Source organism: Lactuca saligna, chromosome 8 (assembly GCF_052625555.1).
Source record: "Lactuca saligna cultivar CGN05327 chromosome 8, ASM5262555v1, whole genome shotgun sequence".
NCBI lineage: Eukaryota > Viridiplantae > Streptophyta > Magnoliopsida > Asterales > Asteraceae > Lactuca > Lactuca saligna.
The window spans coordinates 202,627,627-202,649,552 of record NC_136424.1 but is presented as its reverse complement, the minus strand read 5'-3'; the positions used below and the strand labels follow the sequence as shown (position 1 = coordinate 202,649,552).

The 21,926-nt window shown below is 30.5% G+C and overlaps 1 protein-coding gene across 2 annotated transcripts; it reads right to left on the bottom strand.

The window, feature by feature from the left end:
- Positions 1-16,469: 16,469 nt before the first annotated feature.
- Positions 16,470-17,752, bottom strand: LOC145012221 (putative aminotransferase TAT2). 2 transcript variants are annotated; one of them, XM_078971018.1, is made up of 4 exons: positions 17,649-17,752; positions 17,125-17,393; positions 16,954-17,047; positions 16,470-16,845 (listed from the first exon to the last, which is right to left on the bottom strand). In XM_078971018.1, exons 2-4 carry the CDS (start codon positions 17,296-17,298, stop codon positions 16,727-16,729), a joined length of 387 nt encoding a protein of 128 aa, XP_078827144.1. In that variant the 5' UTR covers positions 17,299-17,393; positions 17,649-17,752; the 3' UTR covers positions 16,470-16,726. The 2 variants fall into 2 exon arrangements, with proteins under 2 accessions (XP_078827144.1, XP_078827143.1); XM_078971017.1 differs by lacking the exon at positions 17,649-17,752 and having other exon boundaries at positions 17,125-17,477.
- Between the last annotated feature and the right edge of the window lie 4,174 nt (positions 17,753-21,926).

The following is a 21,926-nucleotide window of genomic DNA, read 5'->3' as shown; positions in this document are numbered from 1 at the left end:
TCAAATGGATCTAGCACATAGGCTTGATTAGGATAAAATGATTTATATTCTATTTTCTTGACAAATGAATCCATCATTTATGTCATATAAAGAGATACAAAAAACTGAATACATGGTTAAGTCACTAGATGATTGTGAGAACATTCTAAGATTACTTAAGAAGAGCTAAGAGAATGTATATGAGATAATTATTTTAGAATAAAATCTTAATGTAAATAGCTACATAGGATTTTGATACCTAAATAAATATAGATAATTATAAATTATAATTGGATTATCACTTAATTTTGGAATGAAGAGTAAGTTTAGTTGGAATGAGGTCCAAGCAAAACATAATGACACAATCTACTACAAGATAATAATACACAACTTTTGAAGTTGAAGTCAGATATGATTGGATGGATGAGTTCATTGAAAAACTATGATGATTTCTACTATTCAAGGATCATATAGAAATCTTTGTGATTTCGAGAGTTGACTTAATCAAGATAAGGGACTCTATGTCACGAAAGAACACCAATCATATTCTCCAAGATATTTAACTATACCTAGAGTAAAAGTCAAATATGGAGATATGGTATTCGTGAAATTCACACAAATTAAATTTAGTCGAACCCATTAATAATTTTTTTCCTTTTAGGCTAAGTATGAGTGGTCCCACTTAAGCCATAAGACTATTATTATTATAGTAATGGGACTTTGATTTGAATTTAGTATTTGGATATTGGAACATTATCACAAAAACTATTAAATAATGTTTTGATATAGTAGGATATGATCGTTACATTAATAGCTGTTGTGTTCTATATTAACATGTTTTAATCCATGAATAATCTTGTTATTCTAAATGTTCATAGTCGGTGATGATTCTAGGAGCAATTATGAAGTAAGACTAATATGAAAAGGATTGGTTGACTCTCACCAGGTGAAAGTAGGCAAGAAGTTGTAACCAAGTTTCATAGGTACTTGTCAGATAACTAGTACTGAATAGACCCACATCAAGATCATCTCATAGATCGTAGTTATGAGTGATACTTGATTAAAAGGTACTATATTTTGTACTTAACACCTAAGATACATAGTGGGACTTCAGTATAGGGAGTACTATGCTTTGATATGGCCAAATATTGTTCCTTGGTCGGGCAGTTATAAAATTCATATTCAGGTATGGTGTGAACTATGTAAAAGGATTATGTAGTCAAGATGAGATTTGTTCCTCTTAAGTGTTGAGAGTTAGACATCTAACGCATGTTACCCAAAGTTGAATTACAAATGAGATTAATTACGATCCAAGCCTCATATTCAACAGGATGTCTGTAACAAATGGATAATTGATAAACTTACATTAACACATCAATTGAAGCTTAAACCTCTAGGGAATTGGATATTGATGAATTTCATTCTTCGTCATATGTTATTGGGGGCAGTGAAATGTTCCTAGACGTTCACCACTGTCTATATCAATCTATGATGAGTCTTGTGCAAGTGGGAGATTGAAAGATCTAGTATGCCCAAGAGTCATTATAGAATGATATTGCTAATAATATATGATCCTATAGGGTTACACAATATAGCAAGTTACCATCAATTGATTATTTATTAGTATAATTTGATTATTAATAAATATATCAACACTTTTATTTAATTGGAAAATTATTATTTCATGGAAATAATACTTTACTAGTTCGGAATTTATTATTTTTGAAAAGAATATTTATTGGAGAAATAGCAACTTATGAAATATATCATAAAATATGATTATTTATAAGTTATACTTATATCTTAATAAACTAGTTGGAGTTTATTTATATAAAAGAGTTATTTATATAAGACTAGTTATATGTTATATATATTGGAATCACTTTTATAAAAAGATGAGGCTTTTATAAAAAGATGGAATATATATATATATATATATATATATATATATATATATATATATATATATATATACACACACACACACACACACATGTCTAGTCATGGGAATATAATAATGGACATATCATGTCGTCTTTAAACACCATGACGGCCGATAATGACAAGATCATGGCTTGGTGATGGCCTTTTGATTATTATATTCAAGCGTGCTTGAGACCATGCTTTGACAAGATGGAAGGAATGGACCTTTGGGCCTTTACTCAAGTATATAAGCATGTGTATGTAGAATTTTGAAGTGTTCCTTTTTTATCTTCTTTCTTCTTTCTTTCTTGTTGTTTTGGAGCCCCGAAATCGTGAGCATGGTGCTCATGTAGGGCTGCCAAATTTTCGAGATATAAGACCTCTTCTTTTCCTCCATTCTCTTGAATTTTGATGGTAGAAAAGATCCCTTAGTTGCTTCACCTTTCAACATATATTTGGTATATATTTAAAAGTCTTATGAATAACAAATTACAAATGAATACTAGCATGTTTTGATGGTTTTACTCTTTCTTGGTGGATACTTGTAGAGAACTCTTGCTTTAGAGTTTGATACCACACTACATCAACTTCCAACCTCCCATGAGGAGCAAAGTCTTCAAAGGTTGTTATGATTTCCCTTTTATGGTTGTTTTAATCTTTCTAACTCTTTCAAAATGATCCTTGGTGGGTAAAATAGTTTTTACTTTTATTAAACATTTTTTAAAGCTTTCGTTGTCAATTTTACCTGTTGTGAATCAACTCCACAACTCCTCAGATGTTCCAAGAAGACTTGGTTTAAAAAAACTCATTTTCTTTATCACAACGAACGGTTAATGATGATCTCATTGAGTCAAATCTCAATCATCACTATGAAACAATTTAATCAAATCAAAGGTTTTAACAACAATGAATAAAAGTCGTCAGTGAAATTGATTAAAAATCTATCACTAAAAATATTCATGGATTGAAAACATTATATACATCACTTATGTATAATTCTTGTCAAGCCTTTTGTTCTTTAATTACTAATAGATAAAGACACTTGTGAATCATCTTCCCATATAAATAGGATCCATATATATCTAATGAATCAAGCTCATTTGCCTTCAAAAATTCCATCCTTTTGAAGTTGGTATATATGTTTCATATTTGTATACCCACGATGATTATGACATACATAAGGTCCAATCAAATATCATTTGCTTATTTATGTGTTATGATTAGAACCATCAATTTAATGAAAGCTTAATGATTTACTTCATAATTAACATTATGAGAAAATATTCTTGAGCACATAATACATCATTTCAGAACATGAATAACAACATACATTAAATGATAAGTAAATCTAGATTTGTTCATAAATTAACAATTGTTACATGTCTGTATAAAATAGACAAAAAACATCTATTGTTTAAAGAAAGACTATAAAAACACTAGCTATGTCGTCAACACGAAATACCATTCGTTTGTAATCAGTTGATTATTTCTTCCAATCAACAGCACATAATATCAATTATAGTGTCAATTTAACTATAACATACTCAAGTAAATGATGGAAAAATTAATAGTTCTATCATATAGATATCTAAAGTATTGTCCAAGTCAGACTTCCTCAGCTCGATGAGATTAGAGGAGCAATTCCTCTTTTCATTCCTAGTTTCTTCCATAATAGAAACAACATTGATCATTTTGTCCTTTCTTTATTTCTAGGATTATGTTGTATTTCCTTTAACTGAACTATAAGTCTATTTTAGCACATAATCTCTTAGACTTCCTTATTCAATGTTTGAACAAACTTGAAGACTTTTTAGTGTTCTGATTGAATATTTACTTTTCTTGATGAAACATCTGATATATTTCATAATTATCTAAGACTGTTTGTGAGTCAAGTCTAATTACTATAGTATGATGTCAGACATATCAACATCATCACAATAGTACTTTCATCAAAGTATCATTATCTGACTGGTTGACTTGCAGAGGCTATTCAAGTATGGGATCTTTCTGTATATATACTTTATTTTTTATCCTTAACATGGAGCCTTAAGATATTATATAGGTTATAGAAATTATAACCATCAAATGTTACTGTCTCTTGAAACTCAACAAGAGAGAGAGAGAGAGAAAGAGAGAGAGAGAGAGAGAGAGAGAGAGAGAGAGAGAGAGATTTTGTAGTGTGTAAGAGTACTGATAGTTATTAAGAGAGTTTAACAAAGTTTGATTTAGTATTTTCAATACTTAGCCTTTAAAATTTATTACCTTTTATTGTTTCATAAAACGTTAATTTATTAAAGTTTAGGATCCAAGTAATGAAAGAAGTAAATGGTTATGTGACATTTATGCCATAAACATAATCCAACTCGGTAGGTGGCGATTACCAATTGCATACAATATGTAACTCCTAGCTTATGGGATCCTAAACAGCTATTGTTTAACTTGACATGGTTATCCTATCTTTGCATTGGACCTCTCACGCTTAGGTGACCTTTGCCACACAAGATTTCGATCAAGTCATGCTACATAAAACAACTTGTATTATTGTAACTAACTAGTGAAAAGGTGACCCTTTAGAAACCAGAAACTACAAAACCTGTGACATTTACCGTTATAATGCTATAAACCGATTTTAGCATTTTTAATAAAAAAAATCATTAGTTATTATAAATATATGGAGTTTATATAATGTCTAAACATATTTTAAATCATTTCAAATATTTTAAAGTTAGATATTTATAAGTTTTATAATAAAACTATATTCAACCAAAAAAATCATTTTTAACCATTAAATCGATAACTTGTAAAAACGATTTTATAAATATCCATTTATAAACATCTTATTGTATATTTTAAATATTTTTTACTCAAAATCCAATGATATTATCTGATGGGTTTTGGTCATAAGAACATCATATGTGCTCATACAAACTCTAATGCTTGGATCTAGGTTTCTCTATTGTACATGCAAGTTATCCAAGACTATCAACCCTAATTCTAGCATACAAGTAATCATATTAACATAAGAATGGGTTTAACATCATACCTTGATTGTTATGTAGCAATAACAATCCCAAATCTCCTTGTATTGACTTTAGAAAGCTTAGAGACACAAATGTCACTCCTCTAATGGTTCACAAACACCATAAGCAAGAGGATGAATAGGAGAGAGGATGGAGGCTGCCCAAAACCGTCTTCAAACCCTAGAGAAGTCTTAGCCACGTTTTTGGGTCATAAGGGGTCTTTATATAGTAAGGCTATTAGGGTTATCTAACAAGGAAACCCTAAAATGGATGCTTAAGCCCTAAGCAACCCATGGAGCCCTTTCCTCAAGGCCTTGGACGATTTCATATGGGCTTCCCCATAAAATTCGTCCATCTTATAATATAATGCAATCCATGGCCCAAATTGCTATTATCTTTTAATTACAATTCCAGTGCCTTAAGTTTAATTGATCTCTTTTAGTCACAAAACTAATTACCAATTAATTATTGACTAATATTAATTAAACAATATGATTTCTCCTTTAATATATTATTCTCACAATATATTAACAAATCACATTTAATCCTTTCTCTGCATAATTCATCCTATCAAGTTGCTTTGGTGAAGACAACCCAAAAGGACCATGCACCATCGGGTCAAGTACATACCAAAATAGTTATGGACTTAGACACTAATCCAACAGTCTCCCACTTGGATAAGTCTAATAACTATTATGCATACGACTTCAGATCCTGATCTGCAATCGTAGCTTTCCAAAGCCACTGTCAACTCTGATCCTATAAGATACGCGTGTCCTTTAGATAGGGGATCATATATTCCTCCATTCTAGATATCATAAGACATGATTTCTAATCATTCTCTTTGTACTATTTCTCGATCTCCGATTTATGACGACTGACTAATTGAACAAATCAAATTAGCCCTAGCTCGGCCGAGCATTTACGTTTGTCATCACTAAACCATCGAGGGGCCCAAAGATATCGCTTTTATCCTACTTTGGATAAAAGGAATGGATAAACTTTGATACAATGCTTGCTTGCACTCACTCACCGAATCACACACAACAATATGTTTTATAACACCAAGTTACTAGTGCGTTTACATATTATCAATGTGCAACCGATTTGCAAGATACAACTCACACATCTCGGTTTCAACAGTATAAGATGTTATCATCTCACCAATCACTCGTGACACAATCCATGGAGTGATCCAAGTGAGCGTGGGTTTGATCCAATGCTCAAATCATATTAATAAGCACTCATGAACGTTGCAGCAAACATTTGCTTATGTCTAATACTCTTTTAGACAATTCACACACCAATTCACGACAGTCTTCATTCATATCTACTTCCAACATATGAACGACTGTGGCCCGTTCGAATAATTTGACCGTTCTTAACCAATTAAATTATTCAGGAAGTCAAAACATGCAAAGTGAAACACAAGAATAATACTAATCCCATATGGCCTCAAACCTTTGAGCATAAATAAAACACCTTTTATTTATCACCATATCGATTACTCATTATTTGTCGTTTCGGGTAATCAACTTCTTACTTGAATTATTACACTTATCCCATGCTCTTTCGCATGCACACAATGTTTACCTATGGTTCATACTTTGTGAAATAGATCAAACTGGACACATTTCCAATCATTCTCATTTTGCAACTCCTAATCCTTTTTCATAAGTGTAAGAATATCAAATTCTTGCTACTTATAGAATATGCTAGATTCTAACATTTTATGCAATGATCCTTTCGTAATATCACTACACCAAAGTCACAAAGACTATTTCCAATGAAATTACAAAGTCCTCTATCGGAGATTGTTACAAGACAATTCCTTAGATATGATGTTCTCACTCAAAGTACATACCTTTGAACATCCTTTTGCATAAAAGTTTCTAATCTAGACAGATTTTCAATATTCAATTCCCAACATGGACACGCTTCCATATTTTCCACATGACAACTCATTCTTAATAGAATCTTTTCTATTCATAATAATGTCGATATGGTCCATTCAATACCATGCTTCCAACTACTCATAAGTAACCTATCATCGTCGAACTTTGGATTGTCCTTTGATAGTTGTTTAATTATTTTAGTCGAAACCGATTCTAATCCTTTTTCCCTCTTAATGCGCTAGACATTTGGAAAATTTTAAAATGGTCAAATATTAAAGCATTTGCAATCGATCCTATACCCGAAGCGTATGGGACAGATGCATAATGTTTTATTTGCTATGTTCTCAAAATTCGAATTGTGAAGAGGAATGTCGTAATCATAATCGAAATTTTAAGAACACACTATATACCTTTGACTAAATTTATTAACATTTCTTAACATAAGCCTTTAGATTTGAAACGAAGCATATAATTCTCTCCGTTAATTATAGCAAAACAACTATTCCATCCTTATGACTTTGCAAAGAATGACTCTTGTTTTCTATAATTAATATTGCCAACTTGCAATATGTGGCTTAATAATCATACAATCATAACATTTATGCTCCCACTATCATGATGATTATTATAAAACATAACACTTATGCTCCCACTAGCTTTGACATGTATTCATAAACATCTTAACTTTCAGAAAAACAATACCTATTGAATTTCTTAAGTCCATGTTTCTAATACTTAATGCTTTGATAATCTTTTATCAAGGCTTCTCGAACTTATACACCTTTGCCTTAGATAGTTCATATGTGTGTCTAAACACTTAATACTAATTGCCAAACCTCACAATTCAAATTATGGAAAGGGATACCATAACCATAATCGAATTCGAGAATGCAAGTTTTCAATCACTATCTTCTTAAAATCTTTCTTAGTGAAAGCATTTCCTCACAATCATTTTCATGAATGAGGAAATCTTATGACACTTAGATTTAAACGGTGTATTTGTTCCTATCCATGTGAATTTGTCAAAACCAAAGTTTACGACAAATTCAAACTCATATGGATCGAACTTTCTTAATCTTGATTTCTTGCCTTATGGTAGCACAGCTGCCCACCACGTCTTCCAAGTAGTTAAGCAGCTCACCTTTTCCTATCAATGTACCTTTCATTAATCAAGGTGCCTTGCCTTTTATGCGTTCAAAATGAGAACTCATAGAACTCACATGCATAATTAACTCAATTGGAAACAGCACATAAACAAAATAATGTCAACACGATAGGTTGTAAACCTCAACTTGTGTGCTAGTGATGATCGATAAGGTTTATTTGATTTGTTCTTGAAACCTTTCAAGACCATTAATACTCCCACTAACTCCTTGACATATAAGATTCTCTTGTTAATAACCATTTATTGACAAAACAAATATTCAAGAGTTAGTGTAGCTTTTATCAAAACACTTTATAAATTGGTCCTAGTTGGCCTTTGTCTTATCCAAGACATCACAACTTTCCACATTTGATGAATGTTATAAACCTTATTAATACTTTTCACTCATTGTCACAATCTTAACTTTAAGACTTGTTATTGGAACGAAGTATGATTGACCTTTTGATTTAACCATTTCTTCAAGTCTTGATTCCTCTTCTTAAACATACAATTGTACTAAGAGTCACTTAGAGGATCAATTAAGATATGGTTCTTAATCATTAAGACCTATCATAAATCACAAAAGCTACTCTCCCTTCTTCTTAGAATGGATAAACTTTTATCTTTCCACATACTTGATTCTTCTTATTCATTTTGCTATTGATTTAAACCTTTTTAATCAATTCCGAATTACACTTAATCTTATAAGTATAATCATATTTACTAAACCTTTAGTAAATCATGACGAATATCTTTGTTACTCTTATGGTGGACTTGATCAACACGCAACTTTGTGTACTCGATCTCCTAGTCATTCACTTGACACTTTGTCAATGAATTAGCCTAATTTCCAAATATGAAATTTTTCATTCATCATGCAACCAAGTTGCGTGATTCCAAATTTCTGTCCAATTGAAATTTGGGCGATGAGAAACTCTCCCTATTTGGTAAATTCTCGACATTTCCATAAATAAGAATCATATCCATTCGTTGTAGAAATATGCAAACATCAATTTTCATAACGATTTCATTGCAAGGGAATAAACAACTAAATAAATAAGTCAAACAAAATTTATTTTATTTATAAAAGCAGCGGAAAACATTTGTCCTTAATGTAAAATCCATTGAAAACTATGTAGTCGAATATTCCTAACAATTATATCATAAAATATAAGCTCAAAATCTAATCTTCAAGTCCATGCGATCGAGATCCATTTCTTTGTGATTAGACTCATCTTGCTCTTTCATAAAGCTTCCTTTCTTTTCACCGATCCTTTAAAACATTCAAATGCAATCTTATCACATCATGTATTAAGAATCAATGAATAGGAACTTAATGGAATTAGATAGTGGTTTTTTTTATTTACCTGAAGCACAGCCATACTCTTTGACTCTCCCATCTTTGGAATCTTCAGGCTCTTGGGGCAGACTTCTATCCAACGCCCTTTCTCTTGGCAGCAAACGCATGTCGCTTCTCTTAGAATGTCCTCGAAAGCATGGTCGGTTGACTTTCCCAACAAATACGCTCCATTGCTTCGCCAAATCATTTCTGATTCAGCAGCAATGAGCATGTAAGTTAGGTCAATGAGGTTATCATCATGATCCATCATATAATACTTTCTTTTGAACTCATTATATGATTCAAGGAGTGACTGCAAAACCCAATTCACAGCCAACTCATCCGGGAATGACACACCCAACATTATCAACCTATCAATGTGTGATTTCATTCCTAGAACGTGGGCACACACGGGTTTAACATCTTCATGTTTCATTTCCAATAGGGCTTTAGTGATATTGAACCTTTCAACTCTTCGATCTTGTGGGTTAAGGAGAACAATTGGAGGAGGAGGAGGAGGAGGAAGTGAAGCATGATTTCTTGTTCCTCGATCGAATCATGGAATACCCTCTTCATGTGGAATGCTTGTTCCACGGGATTTGGGAAGACCATAGTTGTCGAACTTTGACATCTACAAAACGGGAGAAAACAAATTCAAGTTAGTTGATAGATTGAGTCCTTAACAAATCACCCAAATGAGATATTAAGGCTAGGACCCAACACAATACGCTACAACCTAGAAAAGGGATGCTATAATCCAGTTGCAGAATATTTGAAGGTAAGTGAATGACGATTCACTAATTTCCACCATGAAAAATGAAAAAAAAAAAAATAAGTTTTAAATCTATGAAAACTCCTAGATCCTTTGAGATTCATTGAACATTTCAATGGCATGTTTAAATCTCGATATGCCCGTCTAGTTTGTGACTGGGATGCCGAGGATCACAAAGCGGGTGTGAATAACCATGCAAACTTACATGGTGACCTCACATGTTACAGTCACCTATTCGATGTGTCGGTAAACCAGACACGCTCCACCGAACTATGACAAACATTGAGTCACCCTTTGCTACCTTACCGAACTATGACAAACATTGAGTCACCCTTTGCTACCATTGCTTAGAACCATTTAGTGTGCCGGTAAACCACACACGCTCCTCTAACGTCTTCGCAAGGGCACAAAGTGTAATTTCATGGAATTGCATCAATTCACTTTGCCTAAGTAACTAAGATTGGTAATTTGAAAAACATTTAGTTACTTTTGTACTTCATCATAATTATAATGGAAGGTTTCGTCCTATCCTACCCGTTCGGCTAACGACCCTCCACTAGTCAAGAGTGCGGTGGGTAAGAGTGGATACCCATTCAATCGCCATATTATAGGAAATTTCCTTAAACACCCCTTATAGACCAGCTTCGTGATGAGGCCTACTAACGGTAAGACTGACTTTTACTCATATATATATATATATATATATATATATATATATATATATATATATATATATATATATATATATATATAATGTTAGACTTTTAATGTTATATATATAGTATATGGTGTATTTTACACTTTTAAAATACTAGGTGGTCAAATTTAACTATTATACTTTTAATTCAATTAAATCGTAAACCTAAACTTTCATGGATTTATTAAGCCTCTTGTAATTATACTCCTTAATTAATTAACATTCCTAATTAAGCTTTTCATCAAAACATGACTAGGGTTTCAAAATATAACATTCCTAATTAAACTTTTAATCAACTTTTAAATTCCAAAACTTGAGGGCAAGTTTTGAAACATTTCAAAACATTTGGGTTAGAATTTAAATATACATCAAAATTAAACTTTTAATCAAAATTTAAATTCCAAAACTTGAGGGCAAGTTTTGAAACCTTTTTCAAAACATTAGGGTTTCAACTATTTAAATTTCAAAACAACAAAACTTTTGGGTTCAAATTTAAACTATAAAACCTAAAGGGGAAAATATGAAACTTTTCATAACAACAAGGATAAAATAATAAATAATCTAAAATTAACATTTAATCACATAATTATCCATATTTGATTTATTTAATGATTTCTTGCAAAACAATTTACCAATTTAATCAAAATAATTAATCAATTATCACATAAGGAAACAAATATTTTATTAATTGATAAATATCTTCAATTAGATCAAGAATATAGTCAAATATATCATAAAATCGGATTAATATTTATTTTATATGATAAGACAACTATCCTTAAGCAAAAACAGCAAGAAATCCCGGTTTTCCCTCCTTCTGACGAGCCGACTCGCCGAGTCAGGAATGGACTCGTCGAGTCACCATGGACTCGGCGAGTTCATCTATGGACTCGGCGAGTCCAACCTCCAGAAACACAAAAATCGAATTTTTCACTTACATCAAGCATCAATACAATAGAAACCAATCAAGGCTCTCATACCACTGATGGGTTTTGGTTATAAGAACATCCTATGTGCTCATACAAACCCTAATGCTTGGATCTAGGTTTCTCTATTGGACATGCAAGTTATCCAAGACTATAAACCCTAATTCTAGCATACAAGTAATCATATTAACATAAGAATGGGTTTAAGATCATACCTTGATTGTTATGTAGCAATAACAATCTCAAATCTCCTTGTATTGACTTTAGAAAGCTTAGAGTCACAAATGTCACTCCTCTAATGGTTCATAAACACCATAAGCAAGAGGATGGAGGCTGCCCAAAATCATCTTCAAACCCTAGAGAAGTCTTAGCCACGTTTTTTGGTCATAAGGGGTCTTTATATAGTAAGGCTATTAGGGTTATCTAACAAGGAAACCCTAAAATGAATGTTTAAGCCCTAAGCAACCCATGGAGCCCTTTCCTCAAGGCCTTACACGATTTCATATGGGCTTCCCCATAGAATTCGTCCACCTTATAATATAAGGCAATCCATGGCCCAAATTGCAATTATCTTATAATTACAATTCCAGTTCCTTAAGTTTAATTAATCTCTTTTAGTCACAAAACTAATTACCAAATAATTATTGACTAATATTAATTAAACAATATGATTTCTCCTTTAATATATTATTCTCACAATATATTAATAAATCATATTTAATCCTTTCTCTCCATAATTTATCCTATCAAGTTGCTTTCGTGAAGGCAACCCAAAAGGACCATGCACCATCGGGTCAAGTACATACCAAAATAGTTATGGACTTAGACACTAATCCAACATTATCTTCTGTTAATATGTTGCTTGACATGTAAAACTCATTTTCATATACAGAAACATAACATACAATAACATAAAAATAAACATCACATGCATGCATTTTAATATGTATAAATCAAGTCATGCCTATTAGACATATTTTTAAGTCATCACAAACATTATTAAGTCTTTCCTAAAGGACTTAATGGACACTTTAAAAAGTCTTTAAGCTCCCACTTGCCAAGTCAACTATTACTCGCAAAAGGACTTCAAATTTTCATGTTGTGAATGTTGCAACACTTAAACCATTAAGAATATAATTAAGCCCAAAACCAAAAGTAGAAGCTCAGTGTTGGATTATGGTCTTAAATGGTTAAGTAATCTTCAAGGAGGTCATTTCTTCATCTTGCTACATTTAAAAAGAAAGACAGCTAGTCTAACTAATTTGTTACAACAAATCAACAAATGAAAAATTACCTATTTTTCTATTACATCTTATGAATAAATAAAAATCAACCATACACAACACAAATGTCCAAATGGATTGTTTATACACAACAAAATATCAAATATTATCACAAAAAAACTCTTTATTTTTTCTAAGGCAACATATCAAATATTATAAAAATAAACAATTTTAATCAAGACGTTACCAAAGAAGAAAAATATAGATTTTTATTAACCAAAATAAATTCATGCTTGTTTTCAAAAAACCAAAAATTATCAAACACAAAAAAAATCATTTAAGAATATAAAAGACGGTTGTGATACGACCGATAGATTTTGATACAAAATATAAGTTAGTTTTCATAAAAATCGGTTAGCAGAAGTGTTTAAAATAAAAGGTTTATTTTTATTTCATAACAAAACCAAACTGCCATGGATCAATTTAGAGAGTTTAGAATGAAATAAAAAAACATAACCAAAGAGTCTTTACAATGACAACCTTTAAAGCCTTTAAAATAATTTCGTTTTGAGGTGTTGATGAAGATGTAAATACCAAAGAATATGATCTTCTCTACAAGTATCCATCATCAAGAGTAGGGACATGGAATTCTAGTTCCTTCTTGTATTCTTGAGTTTGTTAAGCCTTTAAATGGTTAGCTCAAATAAGCACTAAAGGAGACAAGCCAAGAAGGCTTCTAAACCACCAAACTAACTTCAAAAGAAAGAGAGGGAGAGAGAGAGAGAGAGAGAGAGAGAGAGAGAGAGTATTTTCATCCATATGGCTTAAGAGGAGAAAATAAGACCAAAAATTACCAAAAATCATGCAACACTAGTACAAAAAGATTTTTTTGAAGCGGTTAAAAAGATTAATAGATGCGGTTATTGAACCGCCTAAAAAATTCTTTTATTTACTGATGCGGTTATAAAACCGCCCAAAAAAATAGAACAATCGCACCAAAAAACAAATGCTTTTTCCATTAAGAAGGAGTTCAAACGCACTATTAAATGCCAAAACCGCTCCATTAAATAAATAAATAAATAAATAAAACCCTGAAGAGCACGACCATTACAAAGAGAAACCGCTTAATTTACAATACGGAAGCAAAACAACAAAAAATCATAAATGATGTAAATGCATAAACCATACAATTGAAGGAGATTCAAATTATTTAACAAAAAATCCCATTCATTTCTAACATTTTCATCCTTGTCTATGTTTACAATTTGATATAGTAACTACATAAACATTAAATTACAGGTATGTAAGCAGTTTAGGAAGGTAACTACATAAGCATATTCAAGTTTTCTGATATAGATATGTTCAGTTTCGTCATCATCATCTTCATATGGCCGCTTTTCGATATCTTGTAGACTTTTTGAGATGATGTCCACCTTTGAATCTATTACCTGGCGTGGGTAGGAATTCAGAAGATAAATTACAAAAGAATTCTATCAAAATGCATACAATCCATTTAATCAAAAGGTAAATTACACAGGTTATAAAGGTTACCAACACAATGGAAAACCTTTTTATAATTTTAATTGTCGTTGATAAAAGACATGTGGGTGTTTTATTAGGTTTTATCCACCTTTATATCTTCCCCTACAAAGATATGTGCTCACTTTTGAACGTCAAAAGCTTCTTTGCCTAATCCATTCTTTCTTTCACACCCTAACTTATGAAGTCGGAGTATCAGACACAAGATTAAGTAATTTTATGAATCAAAGTTATAAATCAGAATATCATACACATACCTGATAGTCTTGATGATGGACAAAGATCATTATAGTAGAGGTTGACGCCTCAAAGAGACTTCAGATTCATCACCCTGTTGACATGAAGTCATGAATCGACAATGATGGGATTTCGATCGACCTAAATCAGAGATGATGGAGGCTGTGGCAACCAAAATCGATGATTACGCGGACACGGGTGACATAACTCAAGGATGTTGGTGAGGGCGGCAGTAGTCAACGATATTAGGGTTGGTGTAGCCGAATGAAATTAGATTAAGGAAATATATAGGGGAATAGAAATGGCATCGCGCGGGGAATGAAAAATTAGAAGGAGCTTTGTCTGGGAATCAAAATATGAGGGAACACAATCTTTTAATGTTGTGGCCTAAACGAACGCACCAATAAATGTTTTTTTTTTCTAATGCGCTTGTTATAAACCGCACCAAAAAAAATATTTAATAGTGCGGTTCTATGATTTACTAATGCGAAAATAGCTTTTTTGGTGTTTAATGATGTGGTTTTTGCCTGTAACCGCTCCAAAAAAAAACCCGTTTGCACTATTAAATACGTTTTGTACTAGTGCAAGACACATCCTTTATAAACTCCATTAAAATTAAGGTCTAACCATTAAAATAATCTAAAGTATTTTTAATCTTTAGAAACATTTGGAGATAATGCATGGAGGTTGACAAACAATCTCCATATTATTTTATTAATTTTGGCCATATCTCTCAAAAGATGATGGATTCTTTAATTTTTATAAATTTTAAGTTTATAAAATATAAAGTTTATTTTTAGGTAAAAGACAAAAGAATTCAACTAGTCTAAAATGCTATGCATAATTCATTAATTCATACCATATGAAATAATAACTAGGTATACTCTTTTATAATTATCATTTTCACAAAACAATAACTATTCTCAAATTAAAATATAAGAATCGATATCATTTATTAATAATCACATTAATAATAAATATACAAAATGTTCCAACTTGATAAATGTGTGACTATATGAATATAAATTATTAGTGATATCACTAAATAATGATTAATGGGCATATAAATTCAACAGATTTCAATATTAGATTTGAATTATGTGGCAAGTCTATTTGTCATTTAATAGATTCAACTTTACTATAATGAAATGTTATTTTGACATTTAATGGATTTGGACTTCAAATACCATTAAACTTTTCAATGGAAAATGAATATTTTTAATTCTTAATTTATGCTATGAATTAGTTTTTGTAATTTTTTATTGAACTTTGGAGAGTTCAATGCATTATAACAAAAAATTGATCGAGTTATATGGAATGTAAAAAAATGATATAACAATACATTAAACTTTATTGAATTTAATGCATTGTGAATGCCCTAACTACCAATAGTGAGAACATAATTGATTAACCGAATAAGAAAATGAAGCTAACAACCTATACCTCAAGGATAATTAACAACTCTAGAAAATGAATTGTTGTAAATCTGATTTCCATTTATTAAGAGACAATAAACACATTAAATTATTGCTCCACCGAACTATCGTACTACTTGCAAACACCATAAAAGAATTAATAATAACAATAGCGAAGTCATAGATGCTATATGGAAAATATATCATTACATAATAAACTACAATGTGAAGGGCTATAAAGGAGAGAAAAGGAAAAGGACAGGATAAAGAAATCCGATGGCTTTTGGAAGGCTTTTCTACAAAGTTAAATTCTTAATATATGATCTGCTAGTAATTCTAGCATCGATACTTTTTGGTTGCTCAATTATTGATATGAGAAAATTATTATATAGTTTTGCTAGTGTATTTGACAAACACTAAACGACCACATCCCAAAATGTGTACTGCGAATGGGATACCATACACTCATTTCTTAATACATGTATTCAGCGTAGATTGAACTATAATATTAGATACAAATCGAAATGAAAATACTACCTGTCAACAAGAGAAATAATATCTTACAACCATTTGGACAACTTTTGGTATTCCAATCATCAACTGTCCCATGTATTGTCCTAATGATGTTTTGCATGCCTCAAACAAAACGCTTTCAGCCTCCCAATTGCATCTTCTAGTACTTTTGGCTCTGCTGCAAAACTCACTAGAAGCCAGTTTTTTAAGCCAACAGCATACCCTGCCGTGATTTGTCATAGTAATACAAATATGAATAATAATAATACTAACATTAACGAATGAGGTAATTTAATCTTTAAGATACTTTTAAGTACGTTATTGATCATACCCTGTAGAAGGATCATGGATTCCTCTTTAGCCAACTTCACACAGAAGTCTGTATCATCAACTACATCATAAAACCCTGATAGATTTAACTGCACCTGTACAACCATTATCAGATGACTTTTAATTACATATTCTATTTTACGTAAATTAGTTATCCCGCACAAATTTTTACCATGACAAACGTAGATCCCTCGGGATTGTGTGGACATGCAAGAATTTGATTAGAAAGAATGATTGTTGTAGAGAGAAAATTAAACCCTAGTTTTGTGAAAAATATTGGAGCAGTTACTGCAATCCATCCAAAACGCCACCCAGGAACGATCGCTATTGCACCAAATACTCCCATGAGGATAAATGGTTTTTCTCCGAAGACTTGATGGGCATAGCACAAACTTCGTCTGCAATCACCAGAATTCCAAGTTTTCTTGCTGTTTCTGCAATCTTTCATCATGAACAAGAAAGATCGTCATGACAAATATTAACCAAATAGCTTGTACAATTTTTATTTGTCTTCTAAATCTGTGTGTTTGGTTCTACAATTTATATAAGGGTTACCAATATATAGGATCTAGGGTTTTGGTGTAAAGTACTGCAGCTAGCACGTTATAATTAATATTTAAGAAAACACTTACAGATTCCCTTTTGCATATAAACATTATAATCTTTAAGTATATGAGTTGCAGACAGTAATCACACCTTTTGCATATGCTCGACTGTACTAAATCTGGCTCGAGCTTAATATGTTGGATAATTAGGTCTTAGGAAAGAGTATATTTGGACTAGGTCTAGCAAGAACAGTTAGTAACACATGAGACCTTCCACATCTGCGTCTTTTAAAATTGTTTTGTAATGGCACTAAGCAATATTTTGTCGGTTTTGTCCAAAGTTGAAATTTACCATTATATTAAATTCGCAAAAAAAACCCCTTAAGTTTACCATTTTTTGCGTTTTTATCCTTAAGTTTATAATTTTTTTACACTTTTACCCTAAGTATATTTTTTTCATAATATACATATTCATGCAGAAAAATCGTATTTATATACGAAAAAATGTTTAATTAAATATTGTATTTATATTTTTTTAATGTTATATATATATATATATATATATATATATATTTGTTTGTGTGTGTGTGTGTGTTTTTCCATAGTTATACCATTTAAAAAGATAAACAATATTTTTAGAATTATAAAGATGTGTTTTATAGATATAGTTTTTAGAAGTATAAATACATATTTTTACATTTTTATATATTAATATGTATCTATACTTCTAAAAATACATATTTAAACTTCTAAAAATATATGTATATACTTATATAAACATGTTTATGAATAAATAAGTTTTTTTTATTGATATGTATATTCTTAAATACATAAAAATACGTATTTGTAGTTCTAAAAGCATATTAATTTTTTTTACATCTTAAATAGTTTATCCAAGAAAAAAAATCCACACACACACACACACACACACACATATATATATATATATATATATATATATATAATTAACATTAAAAAAATGTAAATACAATATTTAATTAAATTGTTTTCGTTTATAAATATGATTTTTCAGCTTGAATACGTATAATATGAAAAAAAAAAAATACATAAGGTAAAAGTATAAAAAAATTATAAACTTAGGGGTAAAAATGTAAAAAAAAAAACTGTAAACGTAAGGGATTTTTGCAAAGTTAATATAATGGTAACTGTTATCGCCGGTAAAAGGGTATAACCGAATATTTTTTGGAAAATGTAAGGGTAAAAACGGACATAAAATTCAATTTTCGGCAAAACTGACAAAACCCTGAAAACTTGAGGGTTTTTATGACATTAGCCCTTTTTTATTCAACCTATATTAACACTACAAAGATCGTACGCTATGCAAACAACAATTTTGAGCTCTTTCCAGACGACTTCTCGTCTCTAAAGCCTATACAGACGACATGTGGTCAGTCCAGACGACATGTCGTCTATAAAGGGTCATCGGGAAAGATTTTCAAGGAAATTTGAAAAAGTTTATTCGGACCCTATAGAGACGACTTCTCATCGGTAAAAGTGTGACCCTATAGAGATGACTTGTCGTTTGGACAAGTGTGAGCTATAGCGACGACTTGTCGTTTGGAAAAATTGATCAATGAAGACGATATGTCATTTGGAATGTGAAAACCGTTTTTACAGTTGGAAAGCTATACCGATGACATATCGTCTCTATTGCCTTTTTTTTCTAAATAATTTCCACAGGTTTTGTTATATATACCATTTAAAACAAATCCAAAAGGGATATTTTCAGAATAATATAAACATAAGATAACATACCATTAAAATCCAAAAACACTTAATAAACATAACATGCCAATCAAATTCTACTACATAACAAAATAACAAAAAAGCAAGTTTTTAACAAACATTGTTGTCAGTGTCATTCTAGTTCTCCTCATCATCATCATCACCACCATCATCAAACAAAATAACAAAAAAAAAAAGTTTTTAACAAACATTGTTGTTATTACCATTCTAGTTCTCCTTATCCTCCTCCTCATCATCCTCATCACCACCATCATCAACATCATCATCATCATTCTTCACGAGTTCATTTGATGTTTCGGGGTTATTTTGTGGAAACATATTGGGATTAAACTAGAATTGTAGCATTGGTTGTGGTTGGAAGTTTGAAATGAAAGACGTGAATGTGTTATTAAACATTTGGTTCATTTGTAGCATTTGTTGTTGCATGATTTGAATTTGTTGGGATAATACGGAAACTTGGGGATTATCTGAAGATTGGGATGTTGAAGCTTCGGAACGTTTGGTATGTTCATTGGAAATAAATTATTGTTGGTGCTTGGTTTCCTTCCAATTCCACGAATATGCCCACGTCTCTCACCGAGGGCACGAGTGAGGCATTGTTCTTCATTTAACTGTTCATTCTCCATAAGTTGTGATTGCATCAACATCCTCTCTCGTTGAATATTTCCCTCTCTCGTTGAAGACATTCGGTTCTCTCTAATCCAAATCTTATCGATCGTCATTATTGTTTCACTATTAAAAATTATATTATACATGTAGTTATCGAAAGATAGATTGTATTTGGGCTATATAAATAAATATATACCCAAGAATGGATAGAGTGTTCACAAGTAAACAAAATATATATACTCGAGGAGTAAAAATAAGACGGATTGGATAGAGTATTCATAATGGTTATGAAAAAAAAAACATAAACAAAAAATCAAAGATTCAACATGTTTTAATATTAAAATCATATTAATTTTATTTTACATTTATTTTTTATTATTTTAATATTAATATTAAATTGATTTTAAAACTAATTTAATTTGATTTTATAATTAATTGGATTTTGTTTTAAAATTAATGTTAATTTGATTTTAAAACTAATTTAATTTGATTTTACAATTAATTTAATACTTTATTTTTTTTTTTAATTAATTCAACTTTACTTTATAATTAATTTAAAATTACTAATAGTACATTGCTATTAATAACCTAATTAAGGTAAAGTCATAATGACCAACATTAAGTCACTATCAAAATTAAGCACTTTGAACCATATTAAGCACTTTACAACACAAAAAATAGCATCTAAATACAAAAACCATAACTTCTCAATTAACAAAAGTATCATAATTTTGTTAATTATAACATCATACTTTTGTTTATTTTCTATTATAGCATCGTACTTTAATATGATATTACATAATATTTTTGTTTAAAAAATTTACCGTTTAATTTGATTTTATAATTAATTTTATTTATTTTAATATTAATATTAATTTGATTTTAAAACTAACTTAATAAGATTTTATAATTGATTTTGTTTTAAAATTAATATTAATTTTATATTAAAGCTAATTTAATTTGATTTTACAATTAATTTAATATTTTATTTTTATTGATTTTTTTTAATTAATTCAACTTTACTTCATAATTAATTTAAAATTACTAAAAGTACGTTGCTATTAATAACCTAATTAACCTAAAGTCGTAATGACCAACATTAAGTCACTAACAAAATTAAACACTTTGAAACCATATTAAGCACTTTACAATACAAACAATAGCATCTAAATACAAAAACTATAACTTATCAATTAACAAAAGCATCATATAATCATACATGTATACAATACATTTAATTCTAATTTTCATTTCATTGTAGGCACACAATACAAAATGTACACATCTAAATACAAAATCAAACATCATACAAAATCATATCAAATATACAATTCCAGTTTCATCCAATTTCATACAATCAAACATACAATTCCAATTTTCATCCAATTTCAAAATCAAACATACAATACAAAATTTCATCGAATTTCAAACATACATTTAATTTCATACACTCATACCACAATGGGCATAAACAAATCATGCCTATATAACTTCATTTTCATTTTCATGCCAAAATACACTTTCATTCCTCAAAATGCATATATATATATATATATATATATATATATATATATATATATATATATATATATATGTATATAAACACCGCATTTATGCATTCCCGTTTCCTTAAGCAGGGAAAAAATAAAAAAACCAACCTTAAAATCGGTGGTGAAGAGAGGTATATCACCAAAAATTGTTTTCTATAGCGGTGCTCACCATTGTCCGGCCAGCATCAGTGTTTTAGGTCTCCATAACCGGAAAAAAAATCCCCCAAAATTGGAATAAAAACTCAATCTAATACTAATTAAGAAGAAATCAAGGACAAAAACCTTACCTTTTAGCCGAATAATGAAGTTGAATGCTGGAAAAGACCTGGGATCACTGAAGCAATTGAGAGTAAAATGCTTGGGCAGTCGACTTGGAAATGAAGCCTGAAAGGGTTTTTGTTACAACGAAACCCTATAGCGACGACATGTCGCCTCTATAGGTAGACAAAAACGGCATTGTTCCACTTCGTTTCATTAATAATAAATAATAATAAATAAAGGTT